The sequence below is a fragment of the Aedes albopictus genome, chromosome 1 (genome assembly GCF_035046485.1).
Source record: "Aedes albopictus strain Foshan chromosome 1, AalbF5, whole genome shotgun sequence".
Lineage (NCBI taxonomy): Eukaryota > Metazoa > Arthropoda > Insecta > Diptera > Culicidae > Aedes > Aedes albopictus.
In genome coordinates, this window is record NC_085136.1 from 290179341 (window position 1) to 290206177 (window position 26837).

The 26837-nt window shown below is 41.1% G+C and overlaps 2 protein-coding genes and 1 long non-coding RNA gene across 3 annotated transcripts in view; all 3 read right to left on the reverse strand.

Moving 5' to 3' along the window:
- Positions 1-26837, reverse strand: part of LOC109408327 (myosin-I heavy chain) — a 254619-nt gene that overhangs the window by 204874 nt on the left and 22908 nt on the right. The window lies entirely within an intron of this gene.
- Positions 4113-26837, reverse strand: part of LOC134285691 (uncharacterized) — a 36081-nt gene continuing 13356 nt past the window's right edge. The window contains exon 2 of the long non-coding RNA XR_009996544.1: positions 4113-10174. This is a non-coding gene — a long non-coding RNA (uncharacterized LOC134285691). The remainder of the gene's footprint in view (positions 10175-26837) is intronic.
- On the reverse strand, positions 18261-23549 carry LOC134285690 (uncharacterized). Its single transcript, XM_062846968.1, has 2 exons — positions 20346-23549; positions 18261-20231 (listed from the first exon to the last, which is right to left on the reverse strand). The coding sequence occupies exons 1-2, from the start codon at positions 23532-23534 to the stop codon at positions 18795-18797; spliced, it is 4626 nt and encodes a 1541-aa protein (XP_062702952.1). The 5' UTR covers positions 23535-23549; the 3' UTR covers positions 18261-18794.

The following is a 26837-nucleotide window of genomic DNA, read 5'->3' on the forward strand; positions in this document are numbered from 1 at the left end:
ACTGTACGATGATAGCCGTTCATCTTTGATATATGACCTCTGCGACGACTTCAACATGACAATTTTGAACACTGGGGAAGTTACGCGAGTGGCACCTCCAGCTAAAGATGGCAGTCCTAGAGACAGCCGATTAGACCTCTCAATCTGTTCGAGCTCACTATCGCTGGAGTGCACATGGAGGGTTATCCAGGATCCCCATGGTAGTGATCATCTGCCGATCGTTGTTTCTATTTCCAATGGCCCACAGCAGCCTCCATCTATTGACATCACCTATGACCTCACGAAACACATTGACTGGGGGAAGTACGCGGAAGCAATCATCGACGGTGTGCAATCTGTAGAAGTCCTTCCACCGCGGGAAGAGTATCAGTTTCTCTCAGAACTGATCATCGGTAGCGCGCTTCAGGCACAACGTCGGCCAGTACCAGGTCCGTCGGTTCGTAGGAAACCCCCCAATCCATGGTGGGACAGTGAGTGTACAGAAATCTATCGCGAGAAATCCGCGGCGTTTAAAGAGTTTCGTAAACGCGGTACGGTCGAAAACTTTGAGCGGTACGCTTCCCTTGAACGCAAGTTTAAGAACTTGATCAAGGCGAAGAAAAGCGGTTATTGGCGTCGCTTCGTCGAGGGCTTGTCGCGCGAGACTTCGATGAAAACTCTTTGGAACGTCGGGAGAAGAATGCGTAACGCGTCGTCGGTTAACGAGGATAGGGAAAGCTCTCCCCGGTGGATTCTCAAGTTCGCAAAAAAAGTTTGTCCAGATTCCGTACCCGTGGAGCGAATAATTCGTAACGTTTCCGAAGATAGGGATGACATGGATAGACCGTTTTCGATGGTGGAATTCTCACTTGCTCTCCTTTCATGTAACAATTCTGCTCCAGGGATGGATCGCATCAAGTTCAACTTGCTTAAAAACCTCCCCGACGTCGCTAAGAGGCGCTTGTTGAACTTGTTCAATCAGTTCCTGGATAACAACATCGTTCCGGATGATTGGAGGCAAGTGAGAGTGATAGCTATTCAAAAACCAGGGAAGCCCGCGTCGGATCATAACTCGTACCGTCCAATCGCGATGTTGTCTTGCCTACGGAAGTTGTTGGAGAAGATGATTCTCTTTCGACTGGACAAATGGGTTGAATCGAAGGGCATGTTGTCAGATACACAATTTGGTTTCCGCAGAGGCAAAGGAACGAACGACTGTCTTGCGTTACTTTCTTCAGAAATTCAGCTTGCCTTTGCTCAAAAACAGCAAATGGGCTCAGTGTTTTTGGATATTAAGGGGGCTTTTGATTCAGTTTGTGTCGATGTTCTTTCCGACAAACTCCACGAAAGTGGCCTTTCACCAATTTTAAACAACTTTTTGTATAATTTGCTGTTTGAGAAGCAGATGAGATTTGCTCATGGTGACTTGACAGTTTCACGAATTAGTTACATGGGTCTCCCCCAGGGTTCATGTCTAAGCCCCCTTCTTTACAATTTTTATGTCAGAGACATAGATGATTGTCTCATGGAAAATTGCACGTTAAGACAGCTTGCGGATGACTGTGTTGTTTCTGTGACGGGATCAATCGCAGTTGATCTGCAAGGACCATTACAGGATACTTTGGACAATTTGTCCACTTGGGCTCTCAAGCTGGGTATCGAGTTCTCTCCGGAGAAAACTGAGATGGTTGTCTTTTCTAAAAAACACAAACCGGCTAAGTTTCCGCTCGTTCTGATGGGTAAGACAATCACTCATAGCATGTCTTCTCAATATCTTGGTCTCTGGTTCGACTCTAAATGCACCTGGGGGAAGCACATTGTGTATCTGATACAAAAATGCCAAAAGCGAATCAATTTTATGCGAACTATTACCGGAACATGGTGGGGAGCACACCCGGAAGATCTGATCAGGCTGTACCAAACAACCATTCTGTCGGTTTTAGAATACGGTAGCTTCTGTTTTCAATCCGCGGCGAAAACACACTTACTGAAGATTCAACGGGTTCAGTACCGTTGCCTTCGGATCGCGTTAGGTTGCATGAACTCAACTCACACTATGAGCTTAGAGGTACTTGCTGGTGTACAGCCTCTGACAGACCGCTTTGCGGAGTTATCGTTCCGGTTCCTCATCCGATGCGAGGTTGTGAATCCATTGGTCATTGAAAACTTCGAAAAGCTGCTTGCACAGAACCCTCAAACTCGTTTTATGAGTGTGTACTACTGGTACATGACGTTGGAGGTAAGCCCATCTCCGGTTAACACCAATCGTGATAACTTCTCAGACTTCGACAGTTCCTCTGTGGATTTTGATCTATCCATGAAGGATGAGATCACCGGAATACCAGAATCTTTTCGTTCCGTGTGTATTCCACAAATTTTTGCAAGTAAGTTCGGGCATGTTAGCGGGGACAGACAGTTCTTCACAGATGGTTCGAAAACCGATGATTCGACTGGTTTCGGTGTCTACAACGAATTTCATAGCGCCACCTTCATGCTTCAAAAGCCATGCTCGGTATACATTGCTAAGCTAGCGGCTATATACTACACCTTAGAGTACATTCGCACTCTCCCACCTGAGCACTACTTCATTTTTACCGACAGTCTAAGTTCTCTGGAGGCTGTTCGGTCAATGAAACTGATGAAGCACTCAGCGTACTTCCTGAATGTAATTCGCCAAGTCTTGAGTGCTTTGTCCAAACGCTCATACACCATCACCATAGCTTGGGTCCCTTCACATTGCTCAATTCCGGGTAATGAGAAAGCGGACTCTCTGGCTAAGGTGGGCGCTAGCGAAGGCGATATTTACGAGCGTCAAATTGCCTTCGACGAATTTTTTGCATTAGCCCGTCAGGAGACCTTGATCAGCTGGCAACACAAATGGAGAGATGGAGAGATGGGTAGATGGTTGCACTCCATCATTCCGCAGGTATCGAAGAAGCCATGGTTCAAAGGGTTGGATTTAGGCCGCGATTTCATTCGTGTAATGTGTCGGTTGATGTCCAACCACTATTTGTTGAACGCACATACCTTCCGTATTGGGCTCTCGGAAAGCAATCTCTGTGTCTGCGGCGTGGCTTACCAGGATATCGAACATGTCGTGTGGGGATGCGATGAGCATCGTGAAGTCAGATCTGAGCTGTATGAAACTCTCCGGGTCCGAGGAAAACAACAGAAACCCGTTAGAGAAGTGTTGGCAGGCCTTGATTTGGAGTACATGGATCTTATTTACCAGTTTTTGAAACGTGTTGATGTCAGAATTTGATCTTGTACGTTCCTTGTTTTCGTTGCCCGAAATTTGGTTTTGTTGTTCGCTCCCTGTCTTTCGTTGCCCCCCTTTCCGTTTGTCCTCTTCTTGTCGTTGTCTTCCGATAAAGCCCTTTCTGTTTAGTCCCGTTACAGATCAGGACAGTCGGTCCCATCAAGGTTTTTAGTATAAGATAGCAAGTAATTTAGTATAAGTCCCTTAATTCCCTCCTTTCCAACTTTATATATTTGTTATCCCTAACCTCGAAACAGCCGCGAGTACTTCGGCTCCCAAAACTAACCTAGTATTAAGTCAGTATAAATTTAAAAAACAACATGTAAAATCAACATAAAAAAAATGTAAAGATGATTTCGGCTCTGTTATGCCCAAGTGGCGCCCGAGCCTTCCAAATAAACGAATAAGTAAAAAAAAAAAAAAAATTACTAGCTAATGCCAAACCTGATTAACTTAGTAGATATATCGTTTTTGTCCTTTCTACACCATAACCATGAATACCAAGTACTTCGGAGCTAAATTAATCGACTGATTAAGAGATATTAGACAAAGTGTATCTCGCTGATTTTCCTACCCATTTGTTAATCGATTCAAGATCTTTTGGCTGTTAACAAAAGATACAATATTCCAGAATGTATAAGCTATTTTTTCAACATTCCATACAAGATTCTAGGAGATGTCTGGCATTTCTGGTAGTTTAGTCCATGGTCTATGATGCTATTTTGGAAACCAATCCACTAGATGCCAAATCCACAGTATTTTCCAGAACTTTTGGTCAATTACACAAAATAAATATGATAAATACAAATAATACAACACTAATTTTAATAAGTGTAAGAAGGGTTCTGTTCACCATAGGTGGATTAAATCGGGTTTTTATGATCAAATTTGGTTTCTCAAGGAGCTCTGCATGAAAATGCAATTGCATCAAATATATAAAAGCTACTATCTCTTTGTAATATTTGAGCTTAATAAACAGTAGCAAAAATATCACGGAATGTATGTAGGAAAAGCCTTTTTACCCTTCTTACACCCATAAGAAGGGTATAAATACCGCTTGGAAAACCGACTTTCGATCCGAGGCCCGCAGGGCCGAGTCACATATACCAATCAACTCAGCTCGACGAATTGAGCAAATGTCTGTATGTGCGTGTGTGTGTGTATGTGTGTGTGTGTGTGTGTGTGTGTGTGTGTGTGTGTGTGTGTGTGTGTGTGTGTGTGTGTGTGTGTGTGTGTGTGTGTGTGTGTGTGTGTATGTATGTTACAAAAAAATGTCACTCACGGTTCTCAGCCGTCTGTTGACCGATTTGAGTTCTCTTGGAAGCAAATGAAAGCTACTACATCCTAGTAGAACGCTATTGAATTTTATTTTGATTGGACGTTCGGTTACCGAGATATCTTTCAAAGAGTGCTAGGGAGTAGTACAACTTAATTATTTTAGATACTTTTGACAAAGTGTATCACCATAAATTTCTCAGCCGTCTATCAACCGATTTGGGTTCTTAAGGCCCCAAACGAAAGCTACTACATCCTAGTAGAACGATATAGAATTTTTTTTTTTGATTGGACGTTCGGTTACCGAGATATCTTTCAAAGAGTGCTAGGGAGTAGTACAACTTAATTATTTTAGATACTTTTGACAAAGTGTATCACCATAAATTTCTCAGCCGTCTATCAACCGATTCGGGTTCTTAAGGCCCGAAACGAAAGCTACTGCATCCTAGAAGAACGCTTTTGAATTTCATTCCGATTGGACATTTTGTAACCGAGATATCTTTCGGGGAGTACTTTGGAGTAATACAACTTAACTTTTTAAGAGGTCTTTGACAAAATGCTTCATAATAAATGAATCAGCCGTGTGTCAATCGATTTGAGTTCTCTCAGCATCAAATGAAAGCTACAGCATCCAAGTAGTATGCTATTAAATTTCATGCCGTTTGGACATTTTGTTTCCGAGATATCTTTCCACGAGTACTAAGGAGTAATGAAATTTACGCTTTTGAGAGATTTTTGATAAAATGTATCATAATAAATTTCTCAGTCGTCTGTCAACCGATTCGGGTTCTCTTAGCATCAAATGAAAGCTACAACATCCTCGTACAATTGTATCGAAGTTTATTTTGATTGGACATTTAGTTACCGAGATTTCTTTTGAAGAGTATTTGGGAGTAATCTCAATAAATTCCTTTTTACCCTTCCTTCACCCAAAAATCACAATCATGCATACGAATAATACAACAATAATTTTAATGAGTGTAAGAAGGGTTCTGTTCACCATAGGTGGATTAAATCAGGTTTTTTTTGCTATTTTCGAATTAAAAAAAAAACAAAACAACACTAAAAATAATCGAATAATACCATTTGCAATCGGAAGTACTTTAGAAAGCAGAATTTTTGATAAAATTCGTTCTGGAACACTCCAACATACGTTTTGAGTTAAATTATCCAAAACGGAATCATATTCTCTGTAGTATTATGGTTATTTGCTCTTCGGCACCAGCACAAATTCTTAAAATTCGGGAAAGCCAAATGCGTTCCAAAAACTAGCTTTTCGAAGGCAATCATGCTGAACGTAGTAGCTTTGCTTCCTTGAATAGTTGGAGGAGTCCATAAGCTTACTACCTACAAACCCCAAACTAACTCGGAGCATTGGAAACAAGCCGAGAAAGAGAACCGAGCTAGAAGAACACGCTTATTCTAACTTGAGCAATATTGTTCTACTAAAAAATTATAAGAAAATACAAAACTAAAATATCTTAATCTTATCACTTGAATTTGTTGTTTTAGACATCTAACAACTGCAGCAAAAGTTCGAACGGGATTGAAGTCGCAGAACGAGAAGGAGTCCTTGATGTTGTATGGACTCTTGATCGATTTATGCTGCCGACGAACTTAGCAAGCTTGTACGATGGAGCAATCATCTTGGGAACGACCGGGTGGAGTGGTAAACTTGCTTTGTGGGCCTTGGGTTGTCCATAAATTCTCGGGCACACTGCTGAGTAGGTTTTAAGCGATCGGACTGTTTTGTCATCTACCAATTTAAGCGCATGGAGACATTGTACGATACTGTTGTTATGGCTCTGGTATCGGTTTGTAGAGTCGTGGGATCCGTTCGTATGTCTGTTGGTCCCCTACAAGGGCCAACATTTTTCTTTTGTAGTCTTCCGAGGTTTTGTTTTTTGTTTCCTTTGTCCGATGGAATGATTAGGATGTCTGGGTTTTCAGCTGTGTTGAAGAATTTCTCAAGAATAGAATAGAAGATCACCTAAGAATAGAAGATCACCAACGCACAGTGGAGCACCTAGTACATCAAAACTGATCAAAATTATTTTGACGTATTTTCGAACCCCAAATACAACCTAAATTAGTAATGAATCGTATTCTATAGTTTTCAATGAATTTTATAACAATAAATTCACCTAGCAGTAGGAAACAAACAATCTAACCGACTTCAACAAGCTTTTTTTTTAAATAATTATACCACCATTCCATAGAAAATTGATATACAAGTCGGACTCGATTATCCGGGTGACTCCGAAAAAAAAATCACCCCGGATAATCGGGCCAGATTTTTTTATTTTATTTTTAAGATTTATCAATCAAAATTAGTTGGGTAAACATAGAAGTAAGCTTGTATGATGTTGTAGTCCTTAAATTCAACGGCTGGCATGATTATAACCGTATTTGTTGAAAATGGAATTTGGCTGAAAAATCTGCATAATAAAAATAATTCTCAAATAGGCTGAATCTGATTTATGGGTGTTGTAGTTGACATTTGCTACATCTTTTGACATATTGCCATCTAAAATCATGCAAATAAAACGAAAAATTATTTGGTTCCCGGATAATCGAGCCATTTTTACCCTTCTTACACCCATAAGAAGGGTATAAATACCGCTCGAAAAACCGACTTTCGATCCGAGGCCCGCAGGGCCGAGTCTCATATAAAAAATCAACTCAGCTCGACCAACTGAGCAAATGTCTGTGTGTGTGTATGTATGTGTGTGTGTATGTGTGTGTGTATGTGTGTGTGCGTATGTTACAAAAAAAGTCACGCGCGTTTCTCAGCCGTCTGATATCCGATTTGGATTTTCTTAGTTGCAAATGAAAGCTATAACATCCTAGTAGAACCGTATTGAATTTTATTACGATCACACATTTGGTTACCGAGATATCTTTCGATGAGTACTTTGAAGTCATATAGGTTAGCTTTTTGAGAGATTTTTGACATTTAACATATTGATGAATATCTCAGCCGTCTGTCAACCGATTTGAGTTCTCTTGGCAGCAAATGAAAGCTATAACATCCTAGTAGAACGCTCTGAAATTTTATTTCGACTGGATTTGGTTACTGAGATATCTTTCGAAGAGTACTTAGGAGTTATACAACTAAACTTTTTGAGATTTTTAACAAAGTGTATCAAACTAAACATCCCAAGTAACAATTTAAATTTTATCAAAGTTTTTTAGCGATTCAAAAATCCTAAACATAAAACCATTGATGCCGACTTGAAAATGCTCTCGAGTTCTTGTATGCCTCAATAAGTCCACGTTCTGGCTAGTTGGCCCAGTCTTATTAGGGTCTACAGGACTTCGTATGCAAACCGGCTTAGGATTTCGGGTTGTATCATAGTTTTATCAATCTTCTAAATAAAACCATCTTCTGACTTGTCAAATAATTGTTTTGATTATTTTTCACTTTCAATGTTCGATCGTCAGAATAAATTATGCTTCGTTGTTTATCCAGCCATCAATTGGAAAGATGCAGATATGGAATTCAGATTTGTTTTCCTATTTAATACGTGTCAGGAGACATGCCACGGAAAATTTGTGGTGAATGTGACTGTGATAATAACAAAAACTAAGTGCGCCACACAAACTATGCATAATTTGGAAGTTAAATGCATTTAATTTACTCGGTGGAAATGGGTGCAAAAAAGGGTTTTTCAACACAGTGGAGTTAAAAAGACATTATGTATTTTTTCTAACAAAATAAAATGACGGAAACGTGTTGTATGGTTTAATTTGATCTTAAGCTGTACGTGAAATCATAAAATTGAGTAATATTTTTTCTGTATTTACATAAATTATTCCGGCTAGGCGACATATTTTTCTGATAAAACTCTGTGTTCCTGATGATTCCTTCAATAGGGCTGACCCTCCTGAGGTAGTCATAACTAAGCTCATGATAGAACTAGCAGTTTTATCACAGCATTTTTTTGGTTTATGTTACGGCCGCGAAATCTTTTGTTGGTTTTATTCATTGCCTCACAGTTTTGTGTATTTGTTTACAAAAAAAATCTCTCCGACAACAACCGCAAACGCAAGTTTTATTGGAATGGTATATAATAAGTGATAAAACCAATTAATGTCTACTTGCAAGTCTTTAACTGAAGATGTTTATAGCAGAAGTTATATGATAGTTTTATGGAACGCAAAAGGTTCAAAGTAAAAAACTACCACATAAAACTAATTTAGAACAACTAGCTTTTTGACATGCTCGTATAAAACCAGGATAAAACATGAATAAACCTTCAAGGCATGCTGATTGTTACTTGGGATCTCAGCCGTGTGTCAATCGATTTGGGTTCTCTTGGCACCAAATGAAAGCTACAACATCCTAGTAGATTGCTCAGAAATTTTCTTAGGATTGGACATTTGGTTACAGAGATATCTTTCGAAGAGTACTTAGGATTTATACAACTAAACTTTTTGAGATTTTTGACAAAGTGTATCATAATGAATATCTCAACCGTATGTCAACCGATTTCGGTTCTCCTGGCACCAAATGAAAGCTATAACATCCTAGTAGAACCCTATACAATTTTATTAGGATTGGACATTTGGTTATCGAGATATCTTTCAAAGAGTACTTGGGAGTAATACAGGTTAAACTTTTGAGAGATTTTTGACCAAGTGTATCATAATAAATATCTCAGCCGTCTGTCAACCGATTTGGGTTCTCTAAAGTGTATACTAGCAGATAATTGCTTTCAATAAAATTATAAATAACAAATTACAAATAAACAGGAATTCTATGAAAACTAACAATATATTAAATGAGAGCTTTGAATTTATATATTGTGGGAAAAATGCAAGAACTGGACAGCCAAAATAACTAGCTAATTCCAAAACTGATTAGCCCATAGTAGATATATTATTTTTGTCCTTTTTACACCATAACCATGAATACCAAGTACTTCGGAGCTAATTTATTCGACTGATTAAGAGATATTAGACTTTATCGATTCAAGATCTTTTGGCAGTTAACAAAAGATACATAATTCCAGAATAAGTAAGATATCTTTTTGTCTGGCATTTCTGGTAGTTTAGTCCATGGTCCACGATGATATTTTGGAAACCAATCCACTAGATGCCAAATCCACAATATTTTCTAGAACTTTTGGTCCATCACTCAATTCATTTTCATTAAATATAAATAATAAACAATAATTTTAATAAGTGTAAGAAGGGTTCTGTTCACCATAGGTGGATTAAATCGGGTTTTTCCGGAAAATCGAGCCCCGGATAATCGGGCCCCCGGTTAATTGAACCCCCGGATAATCAACTCCGACCTGTAGTGTGTCTCCGAACATCGTGATACTTGGTAGTTTTGTAGTTTATCGAAAATAATTAGACCCGTATTTTTTTATTTCATCATTAGGGTGACCAATTTAATGATCGTAAAAATGAAGATTTTTCGAAGCTAAAATTTTTCAAAAAATCACAGCTTTTGAACCAGTTGACCGATTTTAAACTTCTTTTTTTTTTTTGCATGAAATAATATCCACTTATGATCAGGTTTTGATATGATTTACTCCAATGTGCAACGCTCACACACTGAAGATCCCCGGCAGATATCTCATTGGTTCCTTGTGTTAGTGTAGCTGGTCTGGCATTCCCTAATTTTGAAATCGTTTCAAGCTGCATATACCACTAATAGCAGTTCAATTAATTTGAAGTGGAAATCGAACTCCATCTCATTAGAATTCATACCAAGCACGAAACATTGTCCGAAATAGTGACCACCTAGGTACCTGTTTCCAAAGGAATGTGCCTTTGTTGAACGACAGTCTCGGCATCAGCACGCAGTTCATCAAACCACTCCATCAACTTTATTCAAATTAAATTACTTAACGACTCCGCTGATTCCGGTTCTGGGTTCTTCCCCTCCGGTACAGTTCCGCCCGAAAATGTTCGAACACATTCGTCTACCCTTCCTGTGCAGCTTTGTTTTCGCCAAAGCTTTGGGCAGGAAGTAGCAGGATTTCCTTACACAATTGAAAATTTTGCTTTCTTCCTAGTCCTAGTTACTTTGGCTGAATGGGCCAGGAATATCGGGGACAAAAGCCGACGGTCGATGATGACGTTCTTTGCCGTCTTTCGTCTCCGTCGGCGTTCAATTTGTTTTCGTTGAAACTGACGGAAGTAATAAAGCTCTCTCTGTGTCATCAGCATCGTCTCTTGCTGCTGGCCACCCGCAGTACAGTCATCCTCCGATGTAAGGGGATGATTCTATTGTCACTGTTCGCATCTTTGAATATGGTCTCGGTTTAAAGGCTGATAACTTTTGATTTTATGAGGAAAATCGTAAACATTTTAAATAGTTATTTATGTAACGAGTTGCAAAAAGTTGATTTTTTCAGCACGAGTCGTGCATTTATCCAACGAGGCTTGCCGAGTTGTCATCCAACATCTGGGAATTACTGTAACTAGATGGCGGTAGCACAAGAACGGATGGACGACTACAGTCATCATGAGCGTTGCCGTCACCGCCACCGCGCCGGTGTCACCAGTCGTTGTCGTCGTCATCGTCCACACAGTCAGTACTGCTAGTGAACAATCATAATTGCAGACCAAGCCGGAGAAAGGAAGTCGGCCAGCACTCAGCAGCAATACTTGTGCGCTTACTTGTGCGGCAGATCCGCATTCGGGGGATCCGCGTATCATGTGATAAGCAATCGTCATACAGCAGCGCAGTGCGAATCATACGGCTCTGGCCTGGATGGATGGATGGAAGGTATCACGAAGAAAGTCTGGCTGGCTGATGTCGTTTTGGGTTATGTAAATTAATGTGACGGCAACTAACGTGGACCTGACTGACGCGGGGGACGGATGGCACTGACTCGGCGTTGTTGTCGGCGACCGTTCGTTGAGAACGATATTGCAGTTGGTACCTACCTTAGTGCCAAATGGAAAGCGGAAATTGAAAAAGCAAACACACATACGGTTAACGTTTTGTGAGAGGTTCTTTTCCTAGCTTCCCAGTAGTGCCATGTGATGGAATATATGTAAGTTGAGTGGTACGATACTCGGAAAATGAAGAAAGAAAGGTGGTAGACTTCTATATGCTGTGCTTGCCCTGGCACGGCAGCTTGATCATAAAAGTTTTTCATTTTATATTATTAAAATAAAACTATTCTTTTTTTCTGATCCTTTAGGTGAACTTTAGGTGAAGTATAAAAATGTTAAGTCTGATAGATCACCAGTCACCACAGTAACAGCATGGGTTTTACAAGGCAGCGTATTGGAGTACACTGATGCAAATTTTGAAGATATTGTTCTTCAGAACTGCAACGGTCCTGATTTGTTGTCTTATCGTTATAAAAAGCAAAAAGCTGAAATTGTTTAGATGAGCTATGAGCCATGCAGCAGGGATGCCAGAAGATTTTTTTCAAAAATCTGTATCCAATACATAAGTTGATTGAAAAATCTGTATCCCTTACAAAAATAAAAAATCTATATTTCATATTAAACGAAATCTGTATGGAAGCTCAAAAATATGTAGATATGGCATCCTTGCTAAGCAGTGAACACTCGTTATTCAGAAATTTTAAGAAAAACCTACTTAGAAATGATTTTAATCAGAGCGTGGTTTTCCGGCGAAACTCGACCAAGACAAAGAACATGATTGCGGGTAGAGACCGAGGCAGGCGTTGTTGTGTTAGTACTGAAATAGTGATTTATGCAGATAGCAGATGTGTTTGAAGCTGTTGTAGAATTTATGTATCTTGACACACATGTGACAATGTTTCCCGTGAATTGAATATGCTGAAAATATAGACTTCTACGGATTGCGTAACTAGCTTAGACCCCGTAACTTACAAACGTAAGCGGAATTATCACTGTGAAAGACGATGATTCTTCCAGTGCACATTGGGCAAAATCAAGCCCAAAGGCAGAGTTGGTCATTTCTCACACTTCGGCTTAAAAAGTGCAGATTTTGGTGCAGTCCAGAGAAGTGTGCCTTGCTGCTCTTTTGTGCGAAGAGAAAAATCACACGCATCTCAAAGCGAAATACTGACTGAGTGCGTAGTGCACCATGATTTTTCTTTTGTGTGGAGCAGTTACCGTTCACACATAGTACCTCGCTTTATCTTCAGAGTGTCGCGCTGGAAAAGCTGTAGGTTGTCATGGCATCAAGGTAACATAAACTCATCTGCAAACGGAGCACCGAAAAAAAATGACTTTTAAAGCTAACAGACATTCGACGGATTCGCTTTGTATGATTGTGTTTTTTCGTTGTTTTTCACCAATTTATCAGATTTACGTGAGACCGTAGAGTACAGTACCGCACGATTCACTTCATTAGAAATGGGACCATAATTTGCTGCTCCAAGCATGGAATACGGCACGGCCATTTCTGCAGAAGCTACCTCCCATAAACTCCCTTTACTATCAGCGGACGACAAATTTTCTCATCGGAATTAATTAGCCGATTGATGAACCGGATAATCCTGGACGTAGATCAGTTTCAGTCAGGGTATCACTCCATCTCTTGTAAACTTTTCCATATCACCTAGAATGTTCTATGCATTCAGATACACGTAGATCAAGACGATTTTCTTACGCCCAAAAAGCTTACGTTCATAGACGGAATGGCACGGACAAGTATTGCTGGATAAAAAGCCCTACAACTAAGTCTGAAAACTTCATATCTAGTGTATCCTGCAATACTAGGTCGGAACGATCGTAATCAGACTGTATTTTTGATCATATTTCGGTATCTTAAAATTGCTCTTTGTTTGCCGGGTGTACGAGAAAACAATTCTCTTTCACTCCGGTGAGATTGCACAAAAGTGCGTGGCAAGAGAAGAGTGAAAATTAGAAGAGAAATCCTGATCAAGCAAGCCGTGTGTGGTAGGTGCGAAAAATGCACTTATCTTTCGTTTCTCCTCAGTGATGACCAACCCTGCCCAAAGGTGGAAAAAATTAATAACTTTCTTAATAAAAGACACTATGTGACCATCAATGGCTTATTCGAAAGCAAATTTTCTCAAGAATTTGTTGGTGGATGATTCATGTACGGGCAACTTCTCTGAAGCGAATTATAGAGCCCGTTTTACCCCAGTTCCCCCTAAAATTTGTGAATTTCTGTTATTTTACGGCACTTGTTATGATTTTAATGATTATTTAGCTGGGATACCATCGTCCCACTCCCATTGAGTAACGTTACATACAAAAAGTTATTAAAATGTTGGAATTTTAGGGTGTTGTGGGGTCAATTAGGCAATGGTATATTTTCAAGGTAGAAATTCATTTTTAATTTTTATTTATGATTTTTTACGTGACAATAACTAAATAAATGATCGAATACACATGGTTTATTCCTAAAGAAACCATTTTTGGCGAGCTTGATTTTAAATTATTAGTTATATTTAAGTTTTCCCGCATACAAATGTGAGTAGTTCCCATCCTTATACCACCGATTCCCAACATTTCCAAACGATGAGCCATTGCTTATATACTCCAAAAATAGCCTAAATGTTGTTTGCGCATAGCCCCATAGACGGGGGGTGACGGCAGCATATAGTTTTAGAGCTTAATTTATCCAAACTTCCCTATAAACTTATTTTTTATTGTTTTTAAATTAAAACAACTTTATCTTGAAACTTCTATGCATGATATGAGTTAATATTGATGAATAGCTAACCAGTAATATCTCTGCATCCTATAAAATTTGGAGATTAAGGGTACAATGGGGTTAAATGAGAAAAAAAAAACATTAAAAAAGCTTGAATGACCATATAAGTTGACAAATAGCTTGTTTGGCAGATAATTTCTATACGAATGATTCTTGTACTTACGACATTGCTTCAGCGGGGTGTAAAGCCTGTTTCACCCCAATTTCCCTAAAAGTATAATCAAATTGCTCCATTGCAGTTAATATAATATATCATTCATATGATAGCATTCTGATTCCAATGAGTATACATGAAAGATGTAATAAATAAGACGTTTGGGGGATAATGGGGCAAAATGTGCTGCTGCTTATTTCTCGGAATTTTGGTATTGAAGATGAAGAAATTTATAATCAATACGTGAAATAATATTTAAAATCCAAGTCGCACACTTCCATTATTCACCATTCCAAGCATTTCATGATGAACAGCTGTAGCGTGAATCTGAGAATATCCAAACTGCTGCTTGCCGATAGACATTATGGGGGTTGTAGTAACACATTGTAGTAAAAAAGTCTCCAAAATGCATTCGTTATATCTTTGTTAACGAAATAGCAACTTAAACATCAAATAGGTATTTATTTTGTTTTGTTGTTATACGCTAATAATATTACAGTCTTATTCCACTTAGCCAAGTACACTACCCGTCATAAGTATATACTCAAAAAAAAACTTATTGCAACAATATTGTATCGCATTTAATCACCTTGATATCTCCAATACCTTACAAAGATGCTGTCTTCATCAATGTTATTCAGAGGCCCAAAAGCAACAACTTTTCTGAATGCGGCATTTTTGTAGGTGTTCTGGTTTTAGAGATATCGAGGTGAGTTCATCATATTTTTGCAATACTTTTTGTGAGTCTCTGCTTATGACGAATAGTGTATGTCTTTTAGTAATAGATACTAGATTTCCTAAGCACATCTCTTTGCACATCTGATCGTAATCGAAGTCACCTTCATCTGGCGTTGCGTTCATTGCAGTAGAATCTTCCCGTTTGTGACGGTAGTACAATTTCATCGTTTTTATAAAGACATACAGCCATTATATTTGACGAATTTTGCTCTGGGGATGATTTCTTGCCAGATGTTCTCGAACAAACTTATGTCGTATATGCAGTCTTTCGCCTACTTGTTCGCCAACGAAGATCAGTGGTGGATATGGTCAATGTAATAGAAAAGTTTAGTAATTAATCAAGTTTAATTGCACAAAAAAACAAAATTCTTCAGGTTAGATATAAATTCCTCAAGATGTTGGTATTAACTTGATTTTTTGTATTCGGCTAGATACTTTGCTGTACGTACTGTGCAAAATCTTACACCCTGTCCAAAAAGTCTTGCACCCTACATTACATACACTCAATTCTTTCTTTGCACTGGTTGTCTTTCGACATAACTCAATCAATTTGAATCAATCCACATTAAAATTGACGTTCAGTACTATCCGCATACGAAAAACCAAGTCACATCCATTCTGAGGAAATGCTGTCGTTCATTTGACATTATGTCAAAGGAATTTCAATAATGGCACACCCCGGACCGACAAAAAATCGAACCCAACACCCTCAGCATGGTTTTGCTGAATACTCGCGCATTTAGCGCTTCGGCTATATGTGTTCTACCTGTGTATCAATCAGTCATTAATGAACTCGTATGGATATTATCTTTCAAACAAGTTATTTGTCAATGACCATATAATTCAAGCTTTTTGTTTGGGTAAACTAAGCTCTAAAACTATATGCTGCCGTCACCCCCCGTCTATGGGGCTATGCACAAACAACATTTAGGATATTTTTGGAGTATATAAGCAATGGCTCATCGTTTGGAAATGTTTGGAATCGGTGGTATAAGGATGGGAACTACTCATATTTGTATGCGGGAAAACTTAAATATAACTAATAATTTAAAATCAAACTCGCCAAAAATGGTTTCTTTAGGAATAAACCATGTGTATCCGATCATTTATTTAGTTATTGTCACGTAAAAAATCATAAATAAAAATTAAAAATGAATTTCTACCTTGAAAATATACCATTGCCTAATTGACCCCACAACACCCTAAAATTCCAACATTTTAATAACTTTTTGTATGTAACGTTACTCAATGGGAGTGGGACGATGGTATCCCAGCGAAATAATCATTAAAATCATAACAAGTGCCGTAAAATAACAGAAATTCACAAATTTTAGGGGGAACTGGGGTAAAACGGGCTCTATAACCCGCTTCAGAGAAGTTTCCCGCACATGAATCATCCACCAACCAATTCTTGAGAAAATTTGCTTCCGAATAAGCCATTGCTGATCACATATGGTCTTGTATTAAGAAAGTTATTAATTTTTTCCACCTTTGTGCTTGATTTTGCCCAATGTGCAGTGGCCCACAGCGTCTTTTTTTTTGGATACCTTGTGACGCCCAGACCTGTGAATGGAAACATTTTGCACTTCGTATGCGCAGAATTCAGCATATTTGTCTAATGTCAAAATTTGAGCTCAATTCATCAAAGCAAATCATATATATTCCACCTCAAAATTGACAAATTCGTTTGGAACTCATCATTTATACGATCAATTATTTCACAACAGTGAAATTCTCAGTGGAAAACAATGTTTGTGACGTTCGGATTGTGTCAACGTCAAGTGAATCTACAAAGAAGCGAATAAAGCCTGCGCACTTTAGAATCGGTACACTTTTAACCGGCTGCCGCTCAAAAACGGTGTCACTTGGAAAAAAGTGTTGTTAGAAGCAATAGAAGCTTATCTACTGTAGTTTGTAGGAAAAACATAAAATTTGCTGTTTTTATATTTTTAAGATGAACTATTGGTCTGAATTCGTAAATAGTGCCAGTTTTTTCTGCACACATTGAGCAAAACCCAATCATTGTCAGATTCAAGCTTTGTGTAGGAATATATAATTTAAAAACCCACCAATTACGCAGTATAGAATCGTTGTTGGTATTATGATTGTTGATTAAGGGTGGTAAAATATTCCATGAGTGTTTTAAAATTTCCAATATAGCTATGGTAAGCCTTTGTAGGGTTTTATGGAAAATCAAAGGCTTGCTTAGATAGTTAAGGTCAAAAAAGTTTGCTTTCGCATTAACTTTAGTTCGGCAAATACGCATACGGGAAGGATACTATACGAATAGAATTGGTATACAAGAAACCAATGATTTGAAGCAGAACAATATAAATAATCGTGGCTCGAAAGCTGTATGGACTATTGCTGACGAAATTCATTGGATGTGTTTTGATGGCGTGAAATATCTAACGAAATTTTTAATAAAACTGAATCTACTCAAAAGTTTTTTATTTATGATCATAGAATCACATCTGTAGTTCTATAATCTATATGGTTTTCAGTGTTTTATCCATGAAAACTATCTTATTTAAGGCTTATTATGAGGAGTTAGTCTTATGATTGTTAATTTCTGACAACTGTGAGGGAAAACTGGTAATAATTCCAAAAATAATCCAAGTTTTGATATGAATTAAGTTGGGCTACTTGAATTGGGGAATTGTAGATCCAAAAAACGATCCCAGGAAATATTTTTTTATAAAAAATTACTTAGAGTAAAATTATGTTTTGAATATAGCGTGAATGTACAATAAGGCTATTAGTTTATTATGGTCTTGTGAACCATATTTGTCAAGAGTTTAATGTCGTAACTTGTTTTGAGCATATCTTTGATGAATATAATTTTGTTTCTTGTGGTAATATCAGCCCGTAAGCTGTGAAATTTGCAAATGTGGACGATCATTGGTTTGTGAAGAATAAAGTGGCATGATTTTCACTATCAGGTCAAAATTTTATCTTGAAGAAATAAAAACTGATTTTTTCATATTTTTCTTACAAAAAACAATAAATAAGCTTCATTTGCTTCTTACAACATTTTTTTCTAGGTTGAACCGTTTTTGGTCTGCAGCCGGTTGAAAGTGTACCGATTCTAAAGTGCGCAGGCTTTATTGTGAAACGGATAAATTACGACAGACTTCAGCAGGGAAACCAATAGGGTTTTATCTAAATAATTCTCGTCATACTAAGAGCAATACTATTACCAATACTATTGGTCGAGTGCATTCTTGCACCTCATCCAATGCCTCATGACCGTTTTGGTTACAATGACTAACTCATAAATTAGTTTTCATATGTGACTCACTGAACAGATTAACCCTCCTAGGATATTAGGCGCACCACGATGGCGTAGTGCACGTTTAGCGAGCCTGTCTGGGTCATATTGACCCCAACATCCTGCTAGGGTTAAATGACTGCGTACATCAGTCGTGATTATCTGATTATTGAAATTGTACCGGAGTGGACTGTAGCGATAGGGGAGGGACAAACTTGGACCGGGAACCGACTTCCGGAACGACCGTAACTATTTCGCGAATACTTTTTCGGGGTTTTCGGGACGGGTTATATAAACGCGACCGAACGATTGTACATGTTCAACTTTAATGTTTGTTCAAATAAAAATGTTTACATAGGCTTTTGTTCTTGGATAATTATTTGTGATAGAGATAAACAAAATTGATAGATTGGCGGTGCGCCGAGGGGTCGGCGGATCCTCAACATCCACCCCGCCTTGAGGCAGCGTCTCAATCAGGGAGAGGACACAACTTCTGGACGGATCGTTGGTACTCTGATTTGCCTCTGCGAAGCGTGACGTTGCGAACCAGTCCTTGTTGATCCGGGTGAACAGCTACGATACGGGCCATTTCCCAAGCCGACGACGGGCTATTGTCGTTCTTCACGAGAACCAGATGTCCAGGTTTCAGGTTCTCTTGCTTGGTTTTCCATTTGCCTCTGGGTTGCAGCGTGGCGATGTACTCATCACGCCAGCGTCGCCAAAACTCTTCCGTGTACCGTTGAACCCGCTGCCTTCTATCGAGTTGGTTCATCTTGAGATGCGTGACGTCCGGTTCAGGCAGCAGATTTAGGGGCTGCCCAACCAAGAAGTGCCCCGGTGTAAGTGCTTCGAGACTATCGGGACTTGACGACATCGGGCAGAGGGGTCTCGAATTGAGACAAGCCTCCACTTGACACAACACCGTTGAGAGTTCCTCGTGAGTAAGCTTCTCGTCGCCCAGGATCGGTCGAAGCAGCTCCTTAGCGCTTTTCACCGCCGCTTCCCATATACCACCTTGATGAGGGCTTGCCGGTGGTATGAATCGCCAACGAATCCCGAGGTTTGTGAAGAGATGTTCCTTTTGCTTGACGTGTTTGGTGACTGTCTCGTAGATCTCCTGTAGCTGTCGATCAGCTCCCACCAGATTCGTGCCGTTATCCGACCACACTTCGTTGCAATATCCACGGCGTGCAATCATCCTTTTGAACGCTCCCAAAAAGGTGTCGGTGGTCAAATCCCCTGCGACTTCCAAGTGAACGGCTTTACTTGAAAGGCAGACGAAGACAACGATATATCCTTTCATACACCGCGCACCTCGGGTGTTGCTGCAACTCACCAATATCGGACCAGCATAGTCCACCCCAACATGAGCGAAAGGGCGACATGCTGTCACCCGGGCAGCCGGTAAACTTCCCATAAGCTGTTTTGCGGTCTGGGCCTTTTGACGACAACACGACATACACTTCCGAATGTGCTGTTTGATCACTGTTTGACAACCTTGGATCCAGTACCGCTGGTTGATTGTGGCTGTCATCAAAGTTGGCCCGGCATGGCAGTTGTTTACGTGAATCTCCTCCACCAGCAGTTTTGTGTAGCGATGATTTTTCGGTACGATTATCGGATGCTTGACGTCGAAAGAGTACACCGAGTGCTGCAATCGTCCTCCTACCCTCAGTGTGCCGGTACCGTCCAGGAATGGGTACAGGCTTGCGATGCTGGATTTGGATGGAACTTCATCGCCACGGACGAGGGCCTTGATTTCGCTTTGGAAGGAGTCCTGCTGTGCCAATCGGATGAACTGCAACCGCGCCTCATGCAGCTCGGATGGCAAAATTGAACCGGAGACCTTGCTGCTGCCGGTAATCGTGCATCTCAGATTGCAAACGAATCTCCTGACGCGGGCGAGCTGCCAGCAAGCGGCGGAAAGATTGGATCGCCGTTCCAAAATCTCCCTTTTGATGACGTCTGTCGTTTCTGGAAAGCTTACGGTAGTATTGAGTGACTGATAGCGCTTACGTACCTCTAGAGTTTCTTCGTCGTGAGTATCATCTGGTGCGTCTCGGTTCCACGTTGAGGAATCGTCGGATAGCCATGGGGGCCCTGACCACCATAGCGGATGGTTGACAAGTTCCAACGGAGATACGCCACGGGATGCACAATCGGCAGGATTTTCCTTGGAAGTGACGTGAGCCCAGTGCTTTCTAGGCAGGATGTCCAAAATCGAAGAGGTTCTATTTGCTATGTAGGTATTCCACTTGCGGGGGTGGCCGGACAGCCACTGCAATACGATGGTGGAATCCGTCCAGGCGTACTGATCGATTTGGAATCTTTCGAGTGGTGTTGCTACTTGCTGCATGAGCTTCGCCAACAGTTCGGCTGCGTTGAGCTCCAGACGTGGTATGGAAATTTGACGAACCGGAGCGACCTTCGTTTTCGCGGCGAGCAAGGTAACATGAACTTCTCCGTTGCTGTCGACCGACCGCAGGTATACCACAGCCGCATATGCCTCCTCAGAAGCATCTGAGAAACCGTGCAGCTCGATGCGTCCGTTGTAGTTTGCTGCCCACCTAGACAACTTGACTTCTTCCAGTAGATGCAGATTCTCCTTAACCTCGATCCACGCCTCTTCGATGGTTGGTGGTAGCTTGTCGTGCCAGTTGAGATCGTAGAGCCAACATTTTTGATAGAGGATCTTGACTCGTACAATCGCCGGTGCGAACCATCCGAATGGATCGAATAGCTTCGCCGAGTCCGACAACAGCTGGTGTTTCGTGTTCGGCCCGTCGGTAGGCATGGTCACTTTGAACGTGAAAACGTCCTCGGTTGGAAGCCAGTGTATCCCAAGCGCCTTCACAGTGTTTCGTTCGTCCGGGAATTGGATCGGCATCGAGGTGATGATGGTGTCCGACAATGATCCCAGTACTTCAGACGAGTTTGAACTCCATTTACGAAGAGTAAACCCAGCTTCCCCAAGAATCTCGTTGATTTGCACGATGAGCTGCATTGCTTCTTCCACCGAATTCGCACCTGATGTTAGATCGTCGACGTAGGTATGTTTCACAACTCGTTCCGCTGCTTCCGGGTATGTTGATTCGTATGCTTCAGCTGCCTTGTGCAGCGCTGCCATCGCAAGGAACCCTGAGTTCTTCAAACCGTAGGTAACGGTAAGAAGACGAAAATGCTGGATAGGCTTATCGGGTGAGTCTCGCCATACGATGCGCATGTAGTCGGTGTCGCCAGGGTGCACTAGCACCTGGCGGTACATCTTCTCAATGTCCGCTATGAAGACCACCGGGTACGATCGGAATCGCAGCAACACGTCGAACAGATCTGCGTTGATGTTCGGGGCATCCAACAAAATATCATTGAGCGATACTCCGGTCGTGGTAGCAGATGACGATGACCCATCGAACACAACCCGGAGTTTGGTGGTGATGCTGTCCTCTTTTACCACTCCATGATGCGGCAGGTAGTATGCCTTTGAGCAGTCGACGTCGACCTCCGCTGGCGGCACAATCCTCATGTGGCCTAGCTCTTGATATTCCCGTATGAACGCCACATATCGCTGTTTGAAATCGCTGTCATTCTCGAATCGACGTTCCATGCATCTCAATCGCCTGGTGGCGGCGACCAGAGAGTTTCCCAACTTGAGCTTCGAGTCATCCATTGGCAAACGGACGATGAAGCGACCTTCCTGCGAGCGCGTGAGAGTGGAGTTGAAACCTTCAACCACCCTTTGCTCATCCTTGGTGAGTTGCTTGGGATTGTGGAGTTCCTGATCCTCCCAGAACAACCGCAACGTCCGGTCGATGTCAATTTCTTGGTTCAGATTGATGACCGAGTGGTAGGCATAAACACATTCCTGTTTCGCGAGCTTACCTGCGACCATCCATCCGAAAATGGAACGTTGTGCCACAGGAGTTCCGTTGTGGTTCTTGACCTGTCCTGATTCCAATACCGACAGGAAGACATCGGCTCCAAGAATAATGTCGATTGCTCCCGGCTTGTTGAACTGCGGGTCGGCCAACTGCAGCCCCTGCAAGTAGGGCACATTGGATTCGCTGAATCGCTGGCACGGCAGGGTTGCCGTTAGTTTCCCTAGAACGTAGGCTTGAGTGGTTAGCTTGGTTTCATCCTCGAAGCGCGATGACAACACCAGCATGACCTTGCCGGCTGTGCGACCGACAACCTCTGCGTTGACGCCGGTGACCTCCAGTGTAGCGTTGCTACGTCTCAACTCAAGACGCTTTACGCACGCTTCCGTGATTAGTGACACCTGCGAACCGCTGTCGATTAGTCCTCGTACGTCGTGCAGTTGACCGTCACTGCCCTTGACACGTACCACCGCCGTGGGTAGTAGCGTAATTGTAGATTTGTCATTCACCGCCTGTGTTGAGTTGACGTTGACCGACGACGCTGATTCCAGATTGGATTCCTGGTTGGGCTGATCCTGCTCCGGCTTCTTGACAGCTTGTGTTGCCCGCTGCGTGCACAACAGGGTGTGGTGACGTTGCTTGCAATCCGTTGAGCGACAGACAGACTTCGATGGGCATTTCTTCGCTGTATGCGAGGAGCGCAAACAGTTGAAACACAGTTTTGACGTTTGTGCCAACTCTCTGCATGCCGAGACGTCCATTTCCTTGAAGCGGTCACAGTGGTAGATCGGGTGATCCTTTGAGCACTTGGCGCGTGTTGCCGATGACGCGTTGGTATGGAAGGTTTGCACTTTCTCACCACCGGGTGCTCTGGAGTACTCCTTCTTTCCGGCATCCGCCTGACTTGGCCGCTTCGTAAAGGCTGTGCACGTTTCGAGTGCATCGCAGCGCTTTTGCAGGAACTCCAGGAAGTCAGCAAACGTTGGACTGTCGACATCGATGATTTTCTGCGCCCACAAAGATCTTGTTTCCTTGTCCACCTTTTCCAACAGGAGGTGGATGAGCCACGGATCCCTTGATTCGAACTCATTACCGAGAGCCTTGAGCTGACGGATGACATCGTCGGATGTGGCCACCAGCTTCTTGAGCCCGGATACGGTTGACGTAGATGGTTGGTCGATGAACTCTCGAACCAGGGCAAACACGGTATACTTTTTCTTGTTGTAGTGGGTCTCTAGTGTTTCCCAGGCTTCTTTGTAGTTGGCGTCACTGATAGGGAACGAGCTGACCATTTTCTTCGCCTCGCCGTCCAAGTACGATAGCAGGTACTGCATTTTCAGCGAGTCCTTGAGGTCGGTCCTGCTGTGGATGGTGCTCACGAACAGGTCCTTGAAAGAATGCCAGTACGTCCCCCTTGAACACCGGGATGTTGAGCTGAGGAAGCTTCACATTCAGTTGATGGTCCTGATGCGAAGCCGGTCCAGCAGCTGCTGCTGCGGGGGGTTGAATTTGGTGCATGATCAAGGCTTGCTGAGTCTCGACGAGAGCTCTGATGGCATCCCTCAGGTCATTGGCGGATTCCCCGGATTCAGCACTGTAGGTGGACATCCGGTCCTGATTATCCTGCAGGAACGCCGTGTATATTCCTTTCGCCTTGAAGTACACCTCGTCGAACTGCAGCCGGTAGTTAAACACCGACGCGACGTCTTCCAAATTGCTGGTGCTCTCTTCGATCGTGGTCTGGATGCCGTCGAAGTTTCCAGCAAGTTCCGTGAGCTTGTCCTTTCGCTCCTGCACCTCTTCGTAGGTGGGATTCCGGGTGCGGAGGGTTTCTGCGACGGAGAGCTCCCATTTCGCCTTAGCGAACATAACCTCCCTTTTCGCCCACAACTTTTCCAACTCGCTTTTGTCCATAATAACCGGACGCGAAGGACCAAAATGTACCGGAGTGGACTGTAGCGATAGGGGAGGGACAAACTTGGACCGGGAACCGACTTCCGGAACGACCGTAACTATTTCGCGGATACTTTTTCGGGGTTTTCGGGACGGGTTATATAAACGCGACCGAACGATTGTACATGTTCAAGCGCTGTTTGCAGTTCAGAAGGAATTTTTCGGCCTATCTTGATGCATGGGAAATTCCTTGCCTGAATCGCCCAAGAAACCGTTTTTCTTCGATCACAGTACGCAGTTGCGAAGAAATGACAGTTCAAATGGCAGTCACCGTGGAAAGTTTCTGCCAGGAATCGGTCAAGAAGTTTCTTGAGCGATTTCTTTCAAACACCAAACTAGGCTTCAACTTTAATGTTTGTTCAAATAAAAATGTTTACATAGGCTTTTGTTCTTGGATAATTATTTGTGATAGAGATAAACAAAATTGATAGATTGGCGGTGCGCCGAGGGGTCGGCGGATCCTCAACAGAAATGTTTCATGATATTGCGAATTTGAATAATCAACTATTGTAAAACAACTACCATTTCCTTAAAATAGTAGGAATGAATAATTGTCTCTAAAATTCTATTCCTATCTAGTCCACGTCTGTTTCGTACACAATATGAATTCCCGTCACACCTTCTACGTGACATAATGGTACATAGGCTAGTAGAAACATAATTATTTGGCCGTAGTTGTGTATTTGAGAATTATTCGAATATTCTTCAAATTGTTCATCCAATCATGTATTCAAAGTACAATACAGCAGAAAACTTTTAAATTGATATGGATGTAGCATCGGAATATCGCCCAAAATATTTCAAATATTTTTTTTGCCCTGCAGATCATAATGCGCCATGACTGTGCAACGAAGAAATCTTTCTCCGTGGTTGAGAAATACGATATCTCATATGCAGAAAATGACCGAACACATTCGCTTGTACTCTCCCTAAGCGAAGAAAACTTGTTGCTTACATTTTACCGACGGAATAAAGTGATTTATTTGATCAATTGAACAACTTTTGATGCATTCTGCACCAGTGAAATCCAACTTTGAAGTGCCACAGAGCTTTTGTGGGGTGTGAATTGAAGATTAATTCAACAAGCCAATCTGGATAAATGACAATTGAACGGTGATGAAGAACAATTCGGATAGCTGCTGCTTTGATGCGCTAGCCTTCGTCGTGCACAAAACGAGAAAAAAAATCAACTCGTAATTGAAGTGAATTGAAACATGAAATTAAGCGTAAATATTCAATTTCCAGTGCTGGGGCTGGTTATTCATAGTCTAAATCTTTTTGCTTCCATCTGACGAGGCATTAGCAGAGGTAGGTTGGAATTTCTGTAATTATTGGCTATTTTCCGTCTGTTGTGACGGGTAGTAAATTTTTACCATACCAGCTAGACAAATGATTTAATTAAAATATGAGCTCAGTTAACAGATAGCATCACGGAGCCGAGGAAACTTAGTACCGTCTAACGGGATAACTTCGATAGTGCGGCAGGCGTTGTATAGTTAAGCTTATAACTATGATTCTTTCAATCTGTTAAGAAAAAGTCAAACGTTAATAAAAAAAATATACATATGAAAGTCAATCTTAGACGTATTTTCATTAAAACCGAGTTTATATGAAACTTTTTGAGAAAAACATAAAAACTGTTGATATTTGTGTCAACCCCTTCTGTTGTACAACTTGGTTTCGACTATTTTTTTTTTCAATGAATGGTCACTTATTCTCGGTAGACAGACCATAGTAGAATACAACTCCGGTCTTGAATCTCTTAACGAAATGTATTTTTATGAACTTGTAAATTTGGACAGAAATTTCCATACACCAATAAACGCCTGAATGTATGCAATGTCCTAGTAATTTTTTTATGTAGCTAGTTCGAAATTTGTTTATAAAATTAAAGACGACTCTAATAAAGAGCTCACTATGCGTAGCATGTAATTATATGTTGATTTACCGTTAAGTATATATTTTCACATAGATAATTCTTTTGATAGCAATGCACTGAATTTTTCGCTCCGTACTCCACAATCTTACTTTTATAAGTAGAATTATGTTAAAATTCCATGTTTTTAATATAAAAATTCAAACTGATATAGAGTGACGAAGGGTATTATCGGCAGGATTGTTCTCTTCGTCATGGGGTTTTTTGTAAACCGAATTGCCTAAAATTTGGGCATACAACTGAGCTTGATTGGGAAGGATTTGGGTCCAACTTGGAGCTCAACAGGCTTAAAAAAAAACCATAACGAAGAGAACAAAACTAGCGAAAATACGTAATCTCCCCAAATCCACACAGCTTCCCTCATCATGTTCATACTAAGATTTCAATACGTGATTAGTATTAGAGTTTTGATTTTATTTAGGGCACTATTAATGTTACCCCAACATGAAAATGTGATTCACAAAACTATTTGTAAAAAGTTACAACATATAAACTGATGTTAAGGGGTTTCCCATAACGTGGGTAGATCACCTTAGAATGGTGCGTTGCGGCGTAAGATCTACCAAATCAAATTTTGATCTTGACTGAAAGTAATCAGGCAGTAGCTTACACATACTCCAAGATCAAAGTTCGATGCACTTTTTTGATGTTTATATAATATTTTTATTTCAATTTTGCTGTTAATCAACGTTTTATTTCAGCAGGATTCAGGTGTATTTATTCATTGTATGATATAAATAATATGGTA